This window comes from Sciurus carolinensis, chromosome 3 (genome assembly GCF_902686445.1).
Source record: "Sciurus carolinensis chromosome 3, mSciCar1.2, whole genome shotgun sequence".
Classification (NCBI taxonomy): Eukaryota; Metazoa; Chordata; class Mammalia; order Rodentia; family Sciuridae; genus Sciurus; species Sciurus carolinensis.
This window is the reverse complement of record NC_062215.1, coordinates 148,838,854-148,856,702: the sequence shown is the minus strand read 5'-3', so window position 1 is coordinate 148,856,702 and position 17,849 is coordinate 148,838,854. Positions and strand designations below refer to the sequence as shown.

The following is a 17,849-nucleotide window of genomic DNA, read 5'->3' as shown; positions in this document are numbered from 1 at the left end:
CCAATTTCAGTTCTTAATTATTTCCTGTGTTCTACTGGTATTGGAATTAGTTCATTACTGCTTTTATAGACTTTGGGATGAAAGATTAGATTGCTTATTTGGGACATTTCTACTTTTTAAATATGGTCACTTAATGCTATAAACTTTTCTCTTAGAACTGCCTTCATAATGTCCCAGAGATTTTGATATGTTTTATCACCATTTTCATTTGATTCAAGGAATGTTTTAATTTTTCTCGTTTCTTCTATGATCCATTCCTCATTTAAAAGAGGGTTTGACTCTGACATTTCCACACATGCATGATGTATTTTGATCATATCCATCTCCCTTGCCAACCCCTCTCTCTGCATTCTCTTCCCCTTCCCCGCCAATCTCCTTGTGTTTATGTGGTTTCTATAATTTTTTCTTGCTGTTGATTTCTAATTTCATTCTGTTATGATTTGATAAGATGCACAGAATTATATCAGTTTCTTTATATTTGCTAAGACTTATAAATTGTCTGTTTTAGAAAAGTTCCTTTGATTTGCTGAGAAGAAAGTGAATTCAGCTGTTTTTGGGTGAACTATTTTAGAGATGTCTTTTAGGGCCATTTATTTATAGTATTATTTAGGTCAGAGGTATATTTATTGATCTTATGTCTGGATGACCTATCTGTTGGTGAGAGAGGTGTGCTAAAATCACCCAGTATTATTGTAGTAGGGTCTATCTGGGAATTAATGTCAAGAAGTGTTTATTTTATGTAATTAGATGCACTGACATTTGGAACATACATACTTATTACTTTATATCATCTTGTTGGATTGTTCCCTTTACCAGTGTGTAGTGACCTTCTTTGTCTCTTCAGATTAATTTTTGCTTAAAATCTACCTTGGCCTATATGAGAATGGCTACTCCTGCTTGTCTTCAGATTCCATTTGCATGGAAAAATTTTTTTTTCTCCTTATCCTTTCAGCTTGTGGATATTTTTGACTATGAAATGAGTCTCTTGAAAACAGCATATAAGAATGGTAAGTTATACTTCATGTATATATAGCATGTCAAAATACACTCTACTGTCATGTATAGATAAAAAGGACAAATAAGAAAATAAAAGAAAACAGCATATAATTGTTATCTTCTTTTTTATTTAATCCACTCTGCCATCCTATGACTTTAACTGAAGAGTTGAGACCATTTATTTTCAGTGTTATTATGGATAGATATTTGTTATTTCTTGACACTTTTGTTTGTCTGCTGTATTTCTTTGTGTGTGAGTGTGTTATACAGGAGGGACAGTTATTTTTTATTATTAAATCATATAAATTACACAGATTAATCAATGGGTTTGACCCTGACATTTCCACACATGCATCATGTACTTTGATCATATCCATCTCTCTTGCCAACCCCTCTCTCTGCATTCCTTTCCTCTTCCCCACCAATCTCTTTTCCTTTGTGTTTTTGTTTTTAAAATTTAGTTTCCTCTATGAGAGAAAACATTCAATACTTGTCTTTCTGAATCTGGCTTATTTCACTTAACATGGCAACTTGGTGGGAAGTGGGGTAGAACAGTGGTTCAAGTCCCAGATTTTGAAATGGAACAAAATTGAATTTGAGCTACTATTTTTTTGTTCTAAGTTATACATGATAGTAGAATGTATTCTGACATATCATACATACATGGAGTATAACTTCCCATTCTTGTGGTTGTACATGAGGTGGAGTTACACTGGTCATGTTTTCACATATGAAAATAGAAAAATTATGTCCAATTCATTCTATTGTCTTTGCTATTTCCATCCCTCTCCCTTTCCACCATTTCCCAATGTCCAATCCAGTGAAACTCCACTCCTCCCTCACCCCTGCCTATTGTGAGTCAGCATCCACATGTCAGAGAGAATATTTGGCCTTTGTTTTTTGGGTTTGGCTTATTTCACTTAGCATGATAGTCTCCAATTCCATCCATTTACCAGCAAATGCAATAATTTCATTCTTCTTTATGGCTGAGTAATATGTCATCATGTGTATGTACCACATTTTCTTTATTCATTCATCTATTGAAGGGTACCTACATTGGTTCCATAGCTTAGAAAATTTATAACTCTTAAATCTGTATTTCTGATTATGTCTTTTGGCATTAAAAAGTGTTCTCGTTTGTCTCATGGAGTAGGATTTTACCTGAATTCTACCGTCTCATATCATGGTCTAGGTTTCTGCTTTCTTATTGTTTTCTTTTTATTTAGTGTATCTTTACCTATCCCTTTACACTTGCCTTTTTGGAACACCATTTTAGGTGTATCTCTCATATTAATAGAGTGAGTGACTGTCTTGCAAAACCATCCTGTTTGGAAGTCCAGAGGCCTAGGAAATCCCTCAGTCCTGGGCACACTGGAATAGTTGGTCACATAATAATATTAAGCATAGACTTTCAGTTCTGTGAATCATTGACCCCATTTCAACATCCTTTTCCTTTAGTACATATTTATTTATTTAGTACATATTTATTGATGTAACAGATAATGTTTGGTTTCAATGTATCATGTCATACTTACTATGTATGACACATATGACAAATATGTGTATTTGTCATTTTTCTCCTTTAAAATTTTCTTTGGTACTTAGCAAAGTTTTAATTTTTGTTCTTTGATCTTCTATACTTATTTCTTTTTATCATTTTCATTCTTTTCATATGGTTTCCTATCTTTTCCAGTGCCTTTTATCAAGTTTCATTTGAATCCACGCTACCATGGGCATCTTGTCTTTATTTCTCAGGTGGTTTTGACTTTTTAAAAAAATTTCTTTCTCAAGTTGATATACACTCACTTTTTTTTTTCTTTTCAAACATTGTTGAATTTGTGAAGATAGGCCTTAAAAACATCTCCAAATGCTTGTTTGAAGATGTTTAATTCAGTTTGAAAATTTGTGCTATAATTTACTTGTATTTTGTGTTGTTTTGGAGGGCAGAAGTTTTGTCAGTCAGCCCCCCCTCCCATTTTCTTTTAATAATAGCTTTAAATGATGTTTGTCTGGTTTTTCTTATTTCTAATTACTTCAGGTATGCCCTGTGTGTGTGCGTGTGTGTGTGATGGGAAGTGAGGGAACAGGTTGAACATGGCCTGTGTTTCTTTGGTTGATTCTTTATCCTTAATTTCCCCTTGTCACATTCTTCTTTGTCATTACTGTCATGTGTTCAAGGGACACCCCGTTCTCCCTGTCCTCCAGGCCAGAAGTCTGTCTTCCCCAGAGAAAGCCACCTATAATCCTTCTCTTTCAGTTCTCCTTTCTAAAGCTGTTGCTGTACCTCCAAATCCTAGACCTGTGATCAGGAATTTTGTACTTCGTTTTGAATTTTCTCTTTCTTAGGATGATTATGTCTATCCTTTCTTTACGGTTCCCACTTCTCTCTGCTTTTTTTCACAGATTCTTTTATGAGTTTTCTTCTCTTTATTTCTGTCCCCATAGTTTGTGGCAGGAGTTTCAGGGAAAGCTCTGTTGGAATTTGTATTTATTCCTTTTTCCTTACAGGAAATTTGAAGTTCGTGACATTCTTTTTCAAGTAATATTGGAGGCACATGCCTTGTGTGGTGTGGTCTCATTTGCTCTCCTTGTTTTGACATATTTTTATTTGAGTAGAAATTCAGATTCAGGTGAATCCCATTCTAGGACATTTTGGAGCTCTTTTTTTATATATAGTTTTTCAATATGTCCTTCCATTTGTTCAACCTTTTAACAAACTGACTAGGTTGTTGCTTATACTAATAAGTATAAAAGCACTCTTCTCCTTTTTTCATGATTTTTTCAATGATTCCCTTATTGATTTTATATTTAATTGTGTACGTTTTTGTTTCTGTGATTACTTATCGATAAATTTATTGAGAATTGCAGTGAGTTTCTTAGTTATATTAGTATTTCACTGCCTGGAGTGCCCGATACTTACTGGATACTCATTAAAAAATTATTGAATTTACCTTTGTCTAGTTATATTCTTTTTTATTCTAAAGCCTTTGTTTATTTACATGGTAGATGCTGAGAAAAACTCTTCAGGGGTCTGAGAGTGAAGAACTGGAAATAGCACCATCTGCGCTACCATCTTTGGTGCCATTTGGGGATGTGGTATGTATAATTAACCCTCAAAACCCAGCGTGAATTATTTATGATTGGATATGAAGCATTACTAATGTTTATTATTTGGTAACCAAAGAGTATGTGCAGAAAATGATCTTCTCTGAAAACACGCTCATGAAGTTTTCTCTTTTATGAGTCAGAAAAACATTGAAATAATTACTGAAACTATGGAAATCAACCTGATTCACAGAAACAATGATTTTTATACTTGGGATTCCCAAATCCTGTTATATCAGAATTACTTGTCATGCTTTTTCAAATCACTAATTTGGATACCGTCTAAGATCTGCTAAGTTGGAATCTCGGGAAGATGGGCCTGGGAATCAGTGTTTTACCGAGCTCTTTAAGTGATTATATTTATTGCCAGATTGACTTAAAGTTTGAAATTGACTCCACACCCCTCCCCTATCCAAAAAGATCCCACAGAAACAAAAGTCAACATAGTCATCATACACACACACATACGCACGCGCATTCATCACACACACACACACACACACACATACGCACGCGCATGCGCGCGCTCACACACACACACATACACACACACACACACACACACACACACAAACACACACACACAGGATTAGCTATCCAGGCAGAGAAGCAGAAAAGTCCATTAGTCTATTTTGGGTGGTTTAGAATACAAGACATGAGGATCTATACGTACCTGAAACTGAAATATCATGGTATTCCTTTATAAGAAAAAAGAATATACCTTTAGTCTTTTATAGCACTATTAGAGAACTTACTGGGTATAAGAATTTTACTTATCCCTCTTCTCTACTTCCTGTCACGTACAATCTCTAATATTAAATTTCTTCTAATTTTACTGTTTTCTGAGACTAAACATGGTTAAATATACTTTAATAGTGCATATTAGAATTAAAGTTTTCCTGTATTCATTTTACATTTGATTTTATGGTTAAAGCACAAAGTACAATTTTCTTTAACATTTAGAAAAACCTTTAAAGAGATAATGAATATTTCTTGGTCTGTGGCATATTGTACCCAATGAATGAGTGTTGAATGAATTAAGTGGTTTTAGGATACTGGGTAAAAGAGCTTATTCAAAACAAAGTATGTTTCTTATTTTTAATGTACAGTGTGCTCTATTTTATCATTTTTACCTAATATAAAATAAAAACAATTCAAAGACTGATGATTAGATTTAAGTTAATAATGAACTCTTCCTTTGCTTTCTGTTCTTGTTCCTTTAAATTTATTTGGAACATACTCTGCTGAGTGTTTTTCCTCTCTGCTTCTTTCTTATGCTTTCCATTAACTAGACATTTTAAATGATAAATAATATATCTAATGAGAAAAAAAACAATAAAGTGAACTTTAGTCTTTAAATTTAAATACAGTTCAGTGTGAAGTGGAAGAAAAGTTAACTTTATAAAACATGCGTTCACTCTCTTTTTGTTTTGATGGTTGTAGGTTGGCTGCCTGGCTATTCACATAAAGAACTGCAGAAATTTTGTGCAGAGACGTATCCTTTCTTTGGGTTTAAAACTCAAAGTATGATTATATCTTACTGTTTTAGTCATCCACTGCTTCATTACAAACCACTCCAACACTTTTAAGGACCTAAGACATTAGCAGTTTTATTGTCAGTCATTATTTGTGCATCCACTCGATGGTACCTCTGCTTCACAGTTCCACAGCTTGAGCAGCTGCAGTTACCTGCAGTTCAAAAGGGCTGTACTATCTCAAATAGCACATTCGCATGTCTGGTCCTTTAATGAGGATGACTGGAAGGTTGGGCTTAACTGGAATGCTTAACTGAAAGGATCGGAAGTCTCATGATTTTTCTTTTTTCTTTCGTGGTGCTGTGGTTTGCATATGTCAAACCACATATGTGCTGTAATACTGAGCTGTATCCTCAGCCCAAAGTTCTCATTCTTTCTATGTGGTCCATCATGCTTATTTTTTTCCAACACTAATTTTAATTTTAAAATATGCTAGTATTTTTTATCTTGATTACTAAAAATTTTAGTATTCTATTAATTTTATACCATAGGTGAGTGTCTCTGTCACCCATCTTAGTCCCAGTCCTACTCATGTCCATTGATTTTATGGGTTAAGTAATCATAAGGTCAGCTCAGATTCAAGGGCAGAGAAAGGAAACTCCCACGCTTATGTGGAAGTGACAAAAGAATCTTGAACATCTGTAATCTATTCCAATCATGATGCAAGTTAAAGGAATATTATCTTCTTGGATATAATACTAATTTGTTTGTAAGTTATAATATGCTTCTCTTAAATGATTTGTTTTATACCAGTCCCTTAAATAAACAGAATGCTTATTTTTAGACTTATGGCATAAAAATACTCATTATGGAGACTTGGTGTTTCTTTTTATAGGAAGAGAAGTTTTGAAAATATTCTTGTGGAGATTTGTGAAGATAATTAAATCATGAAAACAAAATTGTTTTAATGCCTGGAGTACTATGAAAGATAATAAAACAGATCAGTACAGTATAAATGGAGTATATATTAAGGTGAACACTTGGCTCTAAATTGTTGTCTTAAAATTAAAATAATTATTCCAAGTGACATTTTTCTGACTTTAAAATTTTTCTACATAATATGTTTAGAAAATATTTCAACAATATATTGTATACACCTGAAAGTTAATATATAGAAAATTTTGCAGAGGAATTATGATGTATATCATATTGTATCTATCAATTATGGGCAAAATATTATTTTAAGGTTTCTTGATTTAATATACTTTATGTAAAGTATATTTACAATTACCTTCTTTATTTACTTGATTGACTTTTTTAGGACTTAGCCTGAATTCTATAATGAATGAATTTCATAATGTGTATTTGTTCAATTACAACAGAATTTGTTTCCTAAACATTCTATTATCAGCCAGTTCACAACATTTCATTGATTTGTTCATTCGCATCTCTGTAAACAACATTGTGAAATCTACAAAACGTCGTACCTTGCTTTCAAGAGACAGTGAAAAGAGTACTGTAATTAAGTTTGATGAAATTAAGTATTTTTCCGTGCAGGTAAAGTTAAAATTCTCCTCAAGATATAATGTTTCTCTATAGTGTTGAATGTTCTACCCTAATTATGTCTTTTTTAAGGGGTAGGAGAGAAAGAAAAGTACTGACTTTTTCTTTGGTATTTTATAGTATTCTATTTCTGTATGATGGACTATAGTGGTATTTTTTTTTAATAGTTTGCTGGGAAATACTTAATCTTAGTGGATTCTTTCCTGAGATGTTGTAGTCTGTGATTTTGATTGTTTATCATGTATGTTTTTTCTCTATCTTGGTCTTCATTTTCATCTACCTTCTTCCACCCTTTTTTATTTTCATCTTCCTTCTTTTCTGATTTTCCCTTATATAAATGCTTAATTATTTTTACACAGATTAATATATTCAGTCTTTATAAACAACCTCAAGAGATAGACTTGAAAATCGATATGTCACACACACACAGCCACAGAGATGTACATATACATTCTCTTATTATCATCCTTTTTTTAATGTAAGCTTGTGGCCCACAAATGATGGAGGCAGGAGGCAGAAGACAGGAGCAAACCTCAGATCAGCAAGTTTTCCTTTATTTTGCAGCGAGGTCCGTGAATCAGGCACAGAAGGACCCATTTTCTGGGTATGGAGCTGGCCCCCAAGTTACAGAAGGAGTCTGGGTTTTACAGTTTCTTTGGAGACTGCGGACGTGCAGTTTGGCTAGTTGTACAGCTTAAAACTTTAATTTAGGAGGGTAGTTGTAAAAAGATTGAAACTCATTATTATTTGGGGAGATAGGAGTCCAGATCCTGAGGGATGAGTACTCAAATCTTGCCAGTTGTTTTTCCCTCTCTGGGATCCATTGTTTCCCAGAGTTTCAGTATTTGCTGTACCTTCATTTAGGACTGATTTGCGATGGGAGAAGGTCAAAGTTTAGGGCCCAGCATTCAGTATTTGCCTCCTTCCTTCACAATGGACTGGAGTTGGGAAGGGGTAAATGTTTGCTTTTGGTGGAGATGCTGGGGATGAATCTGGGAGTGGATGGAAGTTTGCTTTATCCTATCAGGGCCCTTTGTTATTGGGAAAGGGTGCACTGGGAGAGGTTTAATGTTTGGCCAATTCCTTTCCTCCCCCCGAGTCTTACTGTCCCTCCATTTTTCTTGGGGATCTATCTTGTAGGAATATTATTTTTTGTAATCCTTCATTTTATAGGAAACCGAAGAACAGTGTGGTTAAAGAACTTCCTTAAGGCCATAGAGCTAGTAGTATGTGGAATAGCTGTAATATATGCACTCTGACTTCAGACCACACTTCAGTAAACTGCCTCTCACACCAGGACTTGCTATGTTTCTGTTTACAGTTAAACAGCTTCTTAGACTATTAGATGTATCTCAAACCTTTTCCTTTTTTAAAAATGGTGACACTATTTCATAGACCTGCAGGATTCATTTATTAAAGCCCAATTATTTCTTAATAGTTTTATTATATTAGTTGAATTTTAGTGAAATTCTAAAGCATTTCCTTTGTGTTCCATGTATTTTTACAAACTGAATGTTGAATATGAAATAATGAGGGAAAAAAAAGCAACAAATAAGACAGTTTTGCTGGATAAGTTCATGTTTTCTTTTATTTTGCAAATAGTTCTCCTCAACTTGGTTGGCAAGTTCTCAAAAAATACCAGGCATGGTGGAGCTTGTTAGAAAGAAAGAAACTATGCCACTGTCAGGTGTGTGAAGGTTTGGTGGGGGAGGGGAAGCTCCCCTTCTGTGTGAACCAAAAGAAAAAGATTTAGTGATTTCAAGGAATGCAGACTCCACCATCTGGCAAATACACAAGGAAACCTTCATCCTGCATAGCCAACAGTGAGAGAGAGGAGATTCCCAGCACTTTCTTGTACATTCAGTGAGAGCTGGGGAGGGGAAACATCTACGGTGGGGCTTTGTTGTCTAGACTTTCTGCATGGGAGATGAGAAGTCCCTGCAGAGAGAGGGTGAGGAGGAGGAATGAGGGGAGGAGAGAGGGAGAGAGTCTGAGACTCAGTGACCACTTATTCTCTTTTCCCTGGGTTGTGGGCTCAGCATTGAGCCTGGAGCATGGACCTGTTGGAGGCTCTGGGCATCAGGAAGTGAGATTGCTTGTCGCTCAGAGGAAGTTGGAGCACCTTTCCTTTTGAAATTGGCAGTCTGAGCTTTGCTTCGTGATAAGGAGCCAGTCTGTATGGATGTGGAATGGGACTGGGAATGGGAGTGCCTTGAATGGCATTGGTGGAAAGCGTGCCTGCCACACCCCACCTGGTGGGCAGCTACCTTCCCCATGCTCAGAGGTATTTCTAGGATTTGTCAGGGTAACTCAGACCCTAGCCATCCCCTGCTATCCCCAGAATACAAATGGAAGCTCTTGAGAAATGGAGTGCAGCACAATCAGGATCAGTCTAGCAGGTGAGAGTGTTGGTCATAAGTTCTACTATAGCCATGCCCTGTCCCTAAGGGCTACTGAGGGTGACTTTAGCTCTGCAATGGAAAACATACCCTTAGTACTTGCTGTGGTCAAGGAGGAGTGGAGCTCACCATACAAACTCCCCTAAGAAGTTTTGCCTATTTTGGTTGGAACCAATGAGGAACAGACTGAATCTGTATCTGACAATCAGAGTTCACACCTCCCCAGAGCTGGTAGACTCTAAAATGAAACCCTGGAAAGAGGTGTCTCCCATTTTAATTAATTCAACAAGGAGAAATTTTAATCTTTTTTTTTAATGTGTTCATATTTTTTGTAAGTGGTTTTGTTGTATTTTCTCTCATTTGTATTTCCATATTTCTATCTAATTTTTAATATATTTGGTTTACAAATGTCATATTAAGAATTTTTGCATCTATGTCCATCAAGGACATTGGCCTGTAATTCTCTTTCCTTGAGGAGTCCTTGTCCAGTTTTGAACCCAGGGTGATACTGTATTGTAGAATGAGTTTGGAAGTGTTCCTTTCCTTTGTATTTCATGGAATAATTTGAGAAGTATTTGTGTTGGTTCTTCTTTAAAGGACTTAAAAAATTCAGTCATGAATCCAGTGAGTCTTGGTCTTTTCTTTGTTGGGAGACTTTTTACTGCTTCAATCTCATTGCTTGTTGATCTGTTTATGTTTTCTATGTTCTCTTGCTTCAATTTTGATAAGACATATGTGCCTAGAAATGCATAGATTTCTCATAGATTTTCCACTTTATTGGCATGTAAAGTTTATCAAAACAGTCCCCAATGATTGTATCCTGAATTTTGTCAAAGGCTTTTTCTGTATCTATTGAAATGATTATGTGCTTTTTGTCCTTTGTCAATTTATATGGTGAATTACCTTTATTGATTTGTATATCCCTGGAATGAAACCCACTTGATCGTATTGTTTGATCTTTTTAATGCATGAAAATTTTACTTTTTGTCCATTCACTTTCAGCCTGTGGATATTTGCCTGAGAGGTATGTCTCTTGCAGGTAACATACTGTTGGGTCTTGTTTTTAATGCAATTTGCCAGTCTATTTCTTTTAATTGTAGAGACCATTTACATTCAGCATTATTATAGAGAGGTGTTTATTATTTCCTACCATTTAGATTTATTTCTATAAGTTTGCTCCTATTTGTCATGTGTTTAACTATTCTAATGAGATTTATCCTGTCCTGAATTCTGCTTTTTAAAATTTTTCTTCTGTGTGTAGAATTTATTTAAGTATTTTCTGTAATATTGGCTTAGTAATCATGAATTCTTTTAGATTAAACTTATCTTAGAATTTTTAAAAAATTTCCCTTCTGTTATGAAGGATTTGCTTTCTAACAGTCTTGGTTCATTTTTTTTTTTTTTCAGGACTTGAAACACTTCATTTCTTGCTATCCTGGATTTTAGGATGTCAATTGAGAAATCATGTTATTCTGATTGACTACATCTAAATGTGATCTGACCTTTTTCTCTTGAGGCTTTTAAAATTCTATTTTTTCTGTATACTTGACATTTTAATTATTATGTATTGGGTTGAGAATTTTTTTTATCTTGTCTATTTGAGGTTCTAGGTGCCTCTGGTATCTGTCCATCTGATTTCCTAGGTTTGGAGAATTTTTTGGTATTATTTCATGGAGAAATATTTTTCTGTTTCTTCCTTAGTTCCAATGATTCTTAAATTTGGTCTCTTAATGCTGTCCTAGAATTCTTGTATATTCCGAACATAATTTTTTGTTTGATTTTTCTCTCATACTGTCTGAATATTGAAGGCCAACCATTTTGTCTTCAAACTCTGAGATTCTATCATCTACTTGTTCTACATTAGAGAAACTTTTAGCTGAATTTTTAATTTGACTTACTGTGTCTTTCACTTGTTGTGAATTGTTGAATATATTTCCAAGTAGGTGTCACAGTATAGTTTTCCTGCTGTTCTTTTGTGATGATTAGAATACTTTGATACAATACATATTGTATCAGAGCTTGAGAATTCCATGTTTTCAGGAATGATCAGCTCAGAAATTACAGCAAGAAGAGCAGCTATGAACTATATGTAGCATTAAGTTAAATGCCCAGGTGTCAAGTATGACATCCACAATTCTAGTAACTATAGTAACATGAATGATGGAGCAGAAATTATGCAAACTATTTAGTTTTAAAAGATTGTTAAAATGTGGGTTATTAAGAGAAAAGAAAATAGGGTAATGGAAAGTTTAGAATATTTAAGTGAGGGGCTGGGGAGATAGAGTGCTTGCCTTGTAAGCACAAGGCCCTGGGTTTGATCCCCAGCACCCAAAAAAAAAAAAATTTAAGTGAGAAGAGAGAGAAGAGAGGTAGCAAAGTGAATACCATAACTGAGGAAGAGAAGAAAAGTAAAAGGGTGGGGAGAGAGAAAGAATGCAAGAGAATTTATCTATTAAAGGGACAAGAGAGAGTAATGAAACAAAAATGTCCCCACCCGCAGGACTGCAACGGAAACCTGGAGTGGGGAGCAGGGATTGGGAGAGACAAGAGACACGAGAAATGGAGACAAGACAAAAGCCTGATCAAGTCTGTTTATTAGGGGAATAAACCCAGTTAATATAAAGTACAAAAGCCAATCAGGGGAAAGCGGGTGAAGGCAAGACTAGTCCGGGCGCCAGAACTCAAACAAGGAAGTGTACTTGTCCAGTCATGAAGCACCACGCAATCTAGTCTGATACACCTGGTATTGACTGACAGTTACGTGTGCAGGAGAGGCACGCCCACCAGCATCTGGCAGGCGCCATCTTAGCTCAACACGCGGCGAGGCGGGGGCGTGGCCTGCCGGCTCCAGACACAAAAACGAAGCAGAAAGCAAAAAAGCACTAACTCAAAATAACAAGAGTATAATAAAAAAGAAAAATGATAAAAAAAGAAAAAACACGTGTACATATAAGAAACAATCAGCAATACAAGAACAAAAATCATTCTTCATGAAAAAGAAATTTTCTCTCCATTAAGATGGTTGAAATTGTAGATGAGAATGGACAGTCGCTACCTATGCCAGACTGTCCTCCTTTCTATTTCCTCTTGAGCTATACACCCCTTAGAGAAAGCAGGGTCAGAGGTTATTAAACCCTCCTCCTTTTGTCTTGCTCCCCAGGTTGCTGGCTGGAGTGACCTGGGACTGAAGCTGGTTGAAATGGCTCTCAGCTTCCCTATTCACAAGTCCACTGTAGGATGGAATAGCAAGCATAATCTATTGGAGATTTGTCTTGAACAGACTGGACAGATCATTCCCAAAAAAAGTTCCAGTGACTGGGATCTAACTGTGACTGGAACTTCAAAAGTTTGGTGGTATCTACTCCAGAGAGCTTAAATCAGAACACTCCTAGGGCCAGGCAGATGCTGTTCTCTGTTGGCACTCTGAATCTCAGGCACCTCCTGATCATTCTAGTAGGGTAGGGTAACCAAATCCCTTGGTGGGAGGGAGCATGGTAGGTCCTATACAGTCCACCACCCATGAATATGGCCTTCCAAAGCTACTATCCAATGTAATCATGCCTGCCTGTCAGTTTCCTGACCCTCTTCAGCTGGTCACACAAGCCACCAGACTAAAAGGGAAAGTGAGTTGTACTTTCCTACCTATCTCTAAATTGAATCTTGCTGGATGCAGTCTGTTCTATGCCTACTTTAGTTGTTTTCTACCAGGTGCACCTTAGGCCACACAGTAGACACTGACTGGGACAGTGCGTGAATATTTGCTAGGATCTCTCAGGTTCCTGTAGCAGAAAACCCCAGCATGACCTCAACAAGAGAGCTCTCTGCCTCAGCTCTCTGCTAACAAGTTGAGAAACATGAAACACTTATTAAATGCCAGCTTACTATGAAGCCTCTGAATCAGTGAAGTTCAGACTGTCTTAATATCCTGTAGGTATTTCCAACTCAAAGGTGTTCTGTGTTTCTCTCTTTCCCTTTGTGTTACTCTTCCCTCTGTGGTGACTCAACACTGCTTCCACCACCAGCTTGACTTTGATGTACTCTTTCTTGTCCTTTGTTTAAAATGCTAGAATTTCTGGGTCTCTCTGAGTCTTTTACTGTCCAATATTGAATTTCAGTGAATTTCCTCAGTCATACACCTCACTGAGAATCGTTATTTCCACTGCTTCAAAGTGATGCTCTGGAGCCTTTCTCTACTTCTTTGCTGGGACTCTGAATCTCAACCATCCCCTATGGTTCCATGACTCTTCACAAGATACCAAAAGCATACATTGGAGAAAGGACAGTCTTTCTAACAAATGGTAATGAGATGGATACCCATATGTTGAAGAATGAAAGTAGATTCTTATCTTTCACCCTGTATAAAAGTCAACTTAAAATGGATCAAAGACCTGGATATAAAGCCAGAAACCTTGCAACAGCTAGAAAAAAACCCAGGGAAGCACTTCAATGTATAGGCACAGGCAGTAATTTCCTGCATAATACTTCTGTAGCTCAGGAAATAATGGCAAGAATCAATGAATGGTATGACATTAAGTTAAAAAGCTTCTGCTCAGCAAAGGAACAATTAACAGTGCAAGGATAGAAACTATAGAATGGGAGAAAATCTTTGCCAATTACTCTATGACAGAAAATCAATATCCAATATATATAAATATCAAAAAACTAAATGCCAAACCAAAAACAATAACAAACTCACTCAATAAATGGGCACATGGACCAAACAGTTTAGGATTGGTAGTCTGAATGATTTCTTGTTACCTGGCCTTGGGATAACATAAGGCAGGGAAAATATTGACTTGGTGTTTGAAAATTAGATAAGAAAGTGATTGGGAAGATAGACCTGGGACTAATTGATTTCCTTATGAAAACTGTGCCCCTTGCTGAGACTTTGCCATCTAAGAATTGGCTAGCCCTGGGTAGCTAAGTTCCTACCCAGTGATATCAGAGCTCTATAACTTAGTATAGTCATTATGGAAAATTATAGAAATTCCTAAAATGGAATTACCATATGGTTCATCAATCATACTACTGGGTGTATACACAGAAGAATTGAAATCAGTACACTGAAGACAGTCTGCATTCCTGTGTTCATTGCAGCATTATTCACAATAGTGAAGATCTGGTAACAACCTAGCTGTTCATCAGTGGATACATGGATTTTAAAAATGTGATATACATGCCCAGTGAAATACTATTCAGCCTTAAAGAAAAGGAAATTCTGTGACTTGCAATAGTGTGGATGTATCAGAGAACATCATGTTAAGTGAAATAAGCCAGGTACAGAGAGACAAATACCATATGATCTCATTTACATATAGAATCTAAAAAAAAAAAACAGTCAAACTTACATAAGTAGAGGGTAGAAGGGTGGTTACCAGAGGTTGGGGCAGGAGGAGAAGGTGAATAGGAAAAGGAGAGATGTTGGTTAACAGGTACAGTTACAGTTAGATAGGAGGAATAAGTTCTAGTGTTCTGTTGCACAGGACAGTGACTATAGTTGATATTAATGTGTATTTCAGTATTGCTAAAAGAGAATTCAAAATCTCACAACAAAGAAATGATAAAAATTTAATGTGATGTATATGCTAATTACTCTGATTTGATTATTTCATAAATACACGTGTATTGAAACATGTATCCCATACTATGTAAATAATTATTTTTAATTAAAAATAAAATAAAATTAAAAGTATGTTAAAACTTTTACAAAGTAAGGCTTTTAAAACCACTATTAATATATGTTAGAGCACAGAAAGTTGTTTCTTTGTTTTAAAAATTATAGAACCAGAGCTGGGATTGTGGCTCAGTGGTAGAGTGCTTGCCTAGTATATGTGAGGCACTGGGTTTAATTCTCAGCACTGCATGAAAATAAATAAAGGTTCATCAACAACCAATTTTTTTAAAAAAAGTATAGAACTGTGTTACTTTTTAATCATGTATAATTAGGATAAAATAAAATTATATTGCACATACCTTGGCACTTTAATTTGCTGAAACAGACAATATAGATCTTGGTTAAAAAATTTACCTATTTTTTTTTATAATCCAGCAATTAAAAAGGAATATAAAGTGAATTTATCTAAGTTTAATTGTTCCAGAAAGCTGTTGAGTAAGTGGTATTAAAACTCAGACTGATGCACAAGGCCCTGGGTTTGAGCACCAGCACCAAAACAACAATGACGTAAAAAGTAACCCTGCAATGTAAAAGTGTGCCTTTTTCCCCACATCCATGCCAACATCTATTATTGTTTGTGTTCTTGATAATAGCCCTTCTAATTGGAGTAAGATGAAATCTTAGAGTTGTTTTAATTTGCATTTCTCTAATGACTAGAGATGTTGAACACTTTTTCATATATTTATTAATTGCCTGTACGTCTTCTTCTCTAAAGTGTCTGTCCAGTTCTTTGACCCATTTATTGATTGGGTTCTTTGTATTTTTGGTGTAAAGTTTTGTAAGTTCTTTATAAATTTTGGAGATAAGTGCTCTATCTGCAGTGCATGTGGAAAAGATTTTCTCCCACTCTGTAGACTCTCTCTTCACATTCTCAATTTTATCTTTTGCTGAGAAAAAGCTTTTTAGTTTGAGTCCAACCCATTTATTGATTCTTGCTTTGATTTCTTTTGCTTTGGGAGTCTTATTGAGGAAGTCTGATCTTAAGCCACATGATTTGGGCCTACTTTGTCTTCTATTAGGTGCAGGATCTCTGGTCTAATTCCTATGTCCTTGATCCATTTTGAGTTGAGTTTTGTGCAGGGTGAGAGATAGAGGTTTAATTTCATTTTACTGCATATGGATTTCCAGTTTTGCCAGCACCATTTGTTGAACAGGCTGTCTTTTCTCCATTGTATGTTTTTGGCTCCTTTGTCTAGTATGAGGTGACTACATTTATGTGGTTTTGTCTCTCTGTCTTCTGTTCTGTACCATTGGTCTGCCTGTCTGTTTTGATGCCAGTACCATGCCATTTTTGTTACTATTGCTCTGTAGTATAGTTTAATGTCTAGTATTGTGATGCCTCCTGTTTCACTTTTTTCTACTCAGGATTGTTTTGGCTATTCGAGGTTTCTTGTTCTTCCAGATGAAGTTCATAATTGCTTTCTCCATTTCTATGAGGAATGTCATTGGGATTTTAATTGGAATTGCATTGAATCTGTATAGTGCCTTTGGTAGAATGGCCATTTTGACGATGTTAATTCTGCCTATCCAAGAACATGGGAGATCTTTCCATATTCTAAGATTTTCTTCAATATTTTTCTTTAATGTTCTGTAGTTTTTATTGTAGAAGTCTTTCACCTCTTTTGTTAGATTAATTCCCGAGTATTTTTTTTTTTGAGGCTATTGTAAATGGAGTGGTTTTCCTAATTTCTCTTTCAGAGGATTGATCACTTATGAATAGAAATACATTGCTGGTGGAATTGCAAATTGGTGCAGCCACTCTGGAAAGCAGTGTGGAGAATCCTCAGAAAACTTGGAATGGACCCACCTTTTGACCCAGTTATCCTACTCCTGGGTTTATACCCAAAGAACTTAAAATCAGCATACTACAGTAACACAGCCACATCAATGTTTATAGCAGCTCAGTTCACAACCTAGATGCCCTTCAACAGATGAATGGATAAAAAAACTGTATATATATACAATGGAATATTACTCAGCCATAAAGAATAATAAAATCATGCCATTTGCAAATAAATGGATGGAATTGGAGAATATCATGCTAAGCGGAACAAGCCAATCCCAAAAAATCAAAGGTCGAATGTTTTCCCTGATAAGTGGAGAATGACATATAATGGGGGTGGGGGTGTGGGTAGTGAGAGAAGAATGGGGGAACTTTAGATTTTGTAGAAGGAAATGAGAGGGAGGGGAGGTATGAAAAATGGTGGAATGAGACAGACATCATTACCCTATGTACATGTATGATTACACAAATGGTATATGAATCTACATCATGTACAACCATAGAAATGAAATGATGGACCCCATTTTTGTACAATGAATCAAAATACTGTCTGTAAAAATTTTTTTAAAAACCCACCCCACATTGAAACATGAATATTAGTGGATTTCTGTTCTGACTTGCTGAAATAGCTGCTGTTAGATCTTCTCTTCTGTTCTAAACATGTATAACATTGGGTAAGATATGTGAAGGAGCTATTTTCTGGCATTGGACATAAGAAAGTGAAGAGCTGTAATTCTTAAGCAAGAAACAAGAGGTGAGCATAACATTCCAGCAACTTCTGGCCAGCAGTGATTAGGGCACAGGGAAATGAAACCCCAAGTAGAGTGACAGTGTAGGTAGATGGAGGAAGCAGT

At 35.8% G+C, this 17,849-nt stretch overlaps 1 protein-coding gene across 1 annotated transcript in view; it reads left to right on the top strand.

Moving 5' to 3' along the window:
- The window catches only part of C2cd6 (C2 calcium dependent domain containing 6), a 171,352-nt gene that overhangs the window by 22,532 nt on the left and 130,971 nt on the right, over nucleotides 1-17,849 (top strand). Inside the window, 3 exon segments of the mRNA XM_047543885.1 lie at nucleotides 4,003-4,092; nucleotides 5,545-5,596; nucleotides 6,988-7,133. Coding sequence (XP_047399841.1) covers nucleotides 4,003-4,092; nucleotides 5,545-5,596; nucleotides 6,988-7,133 — 288 coding nt within the window.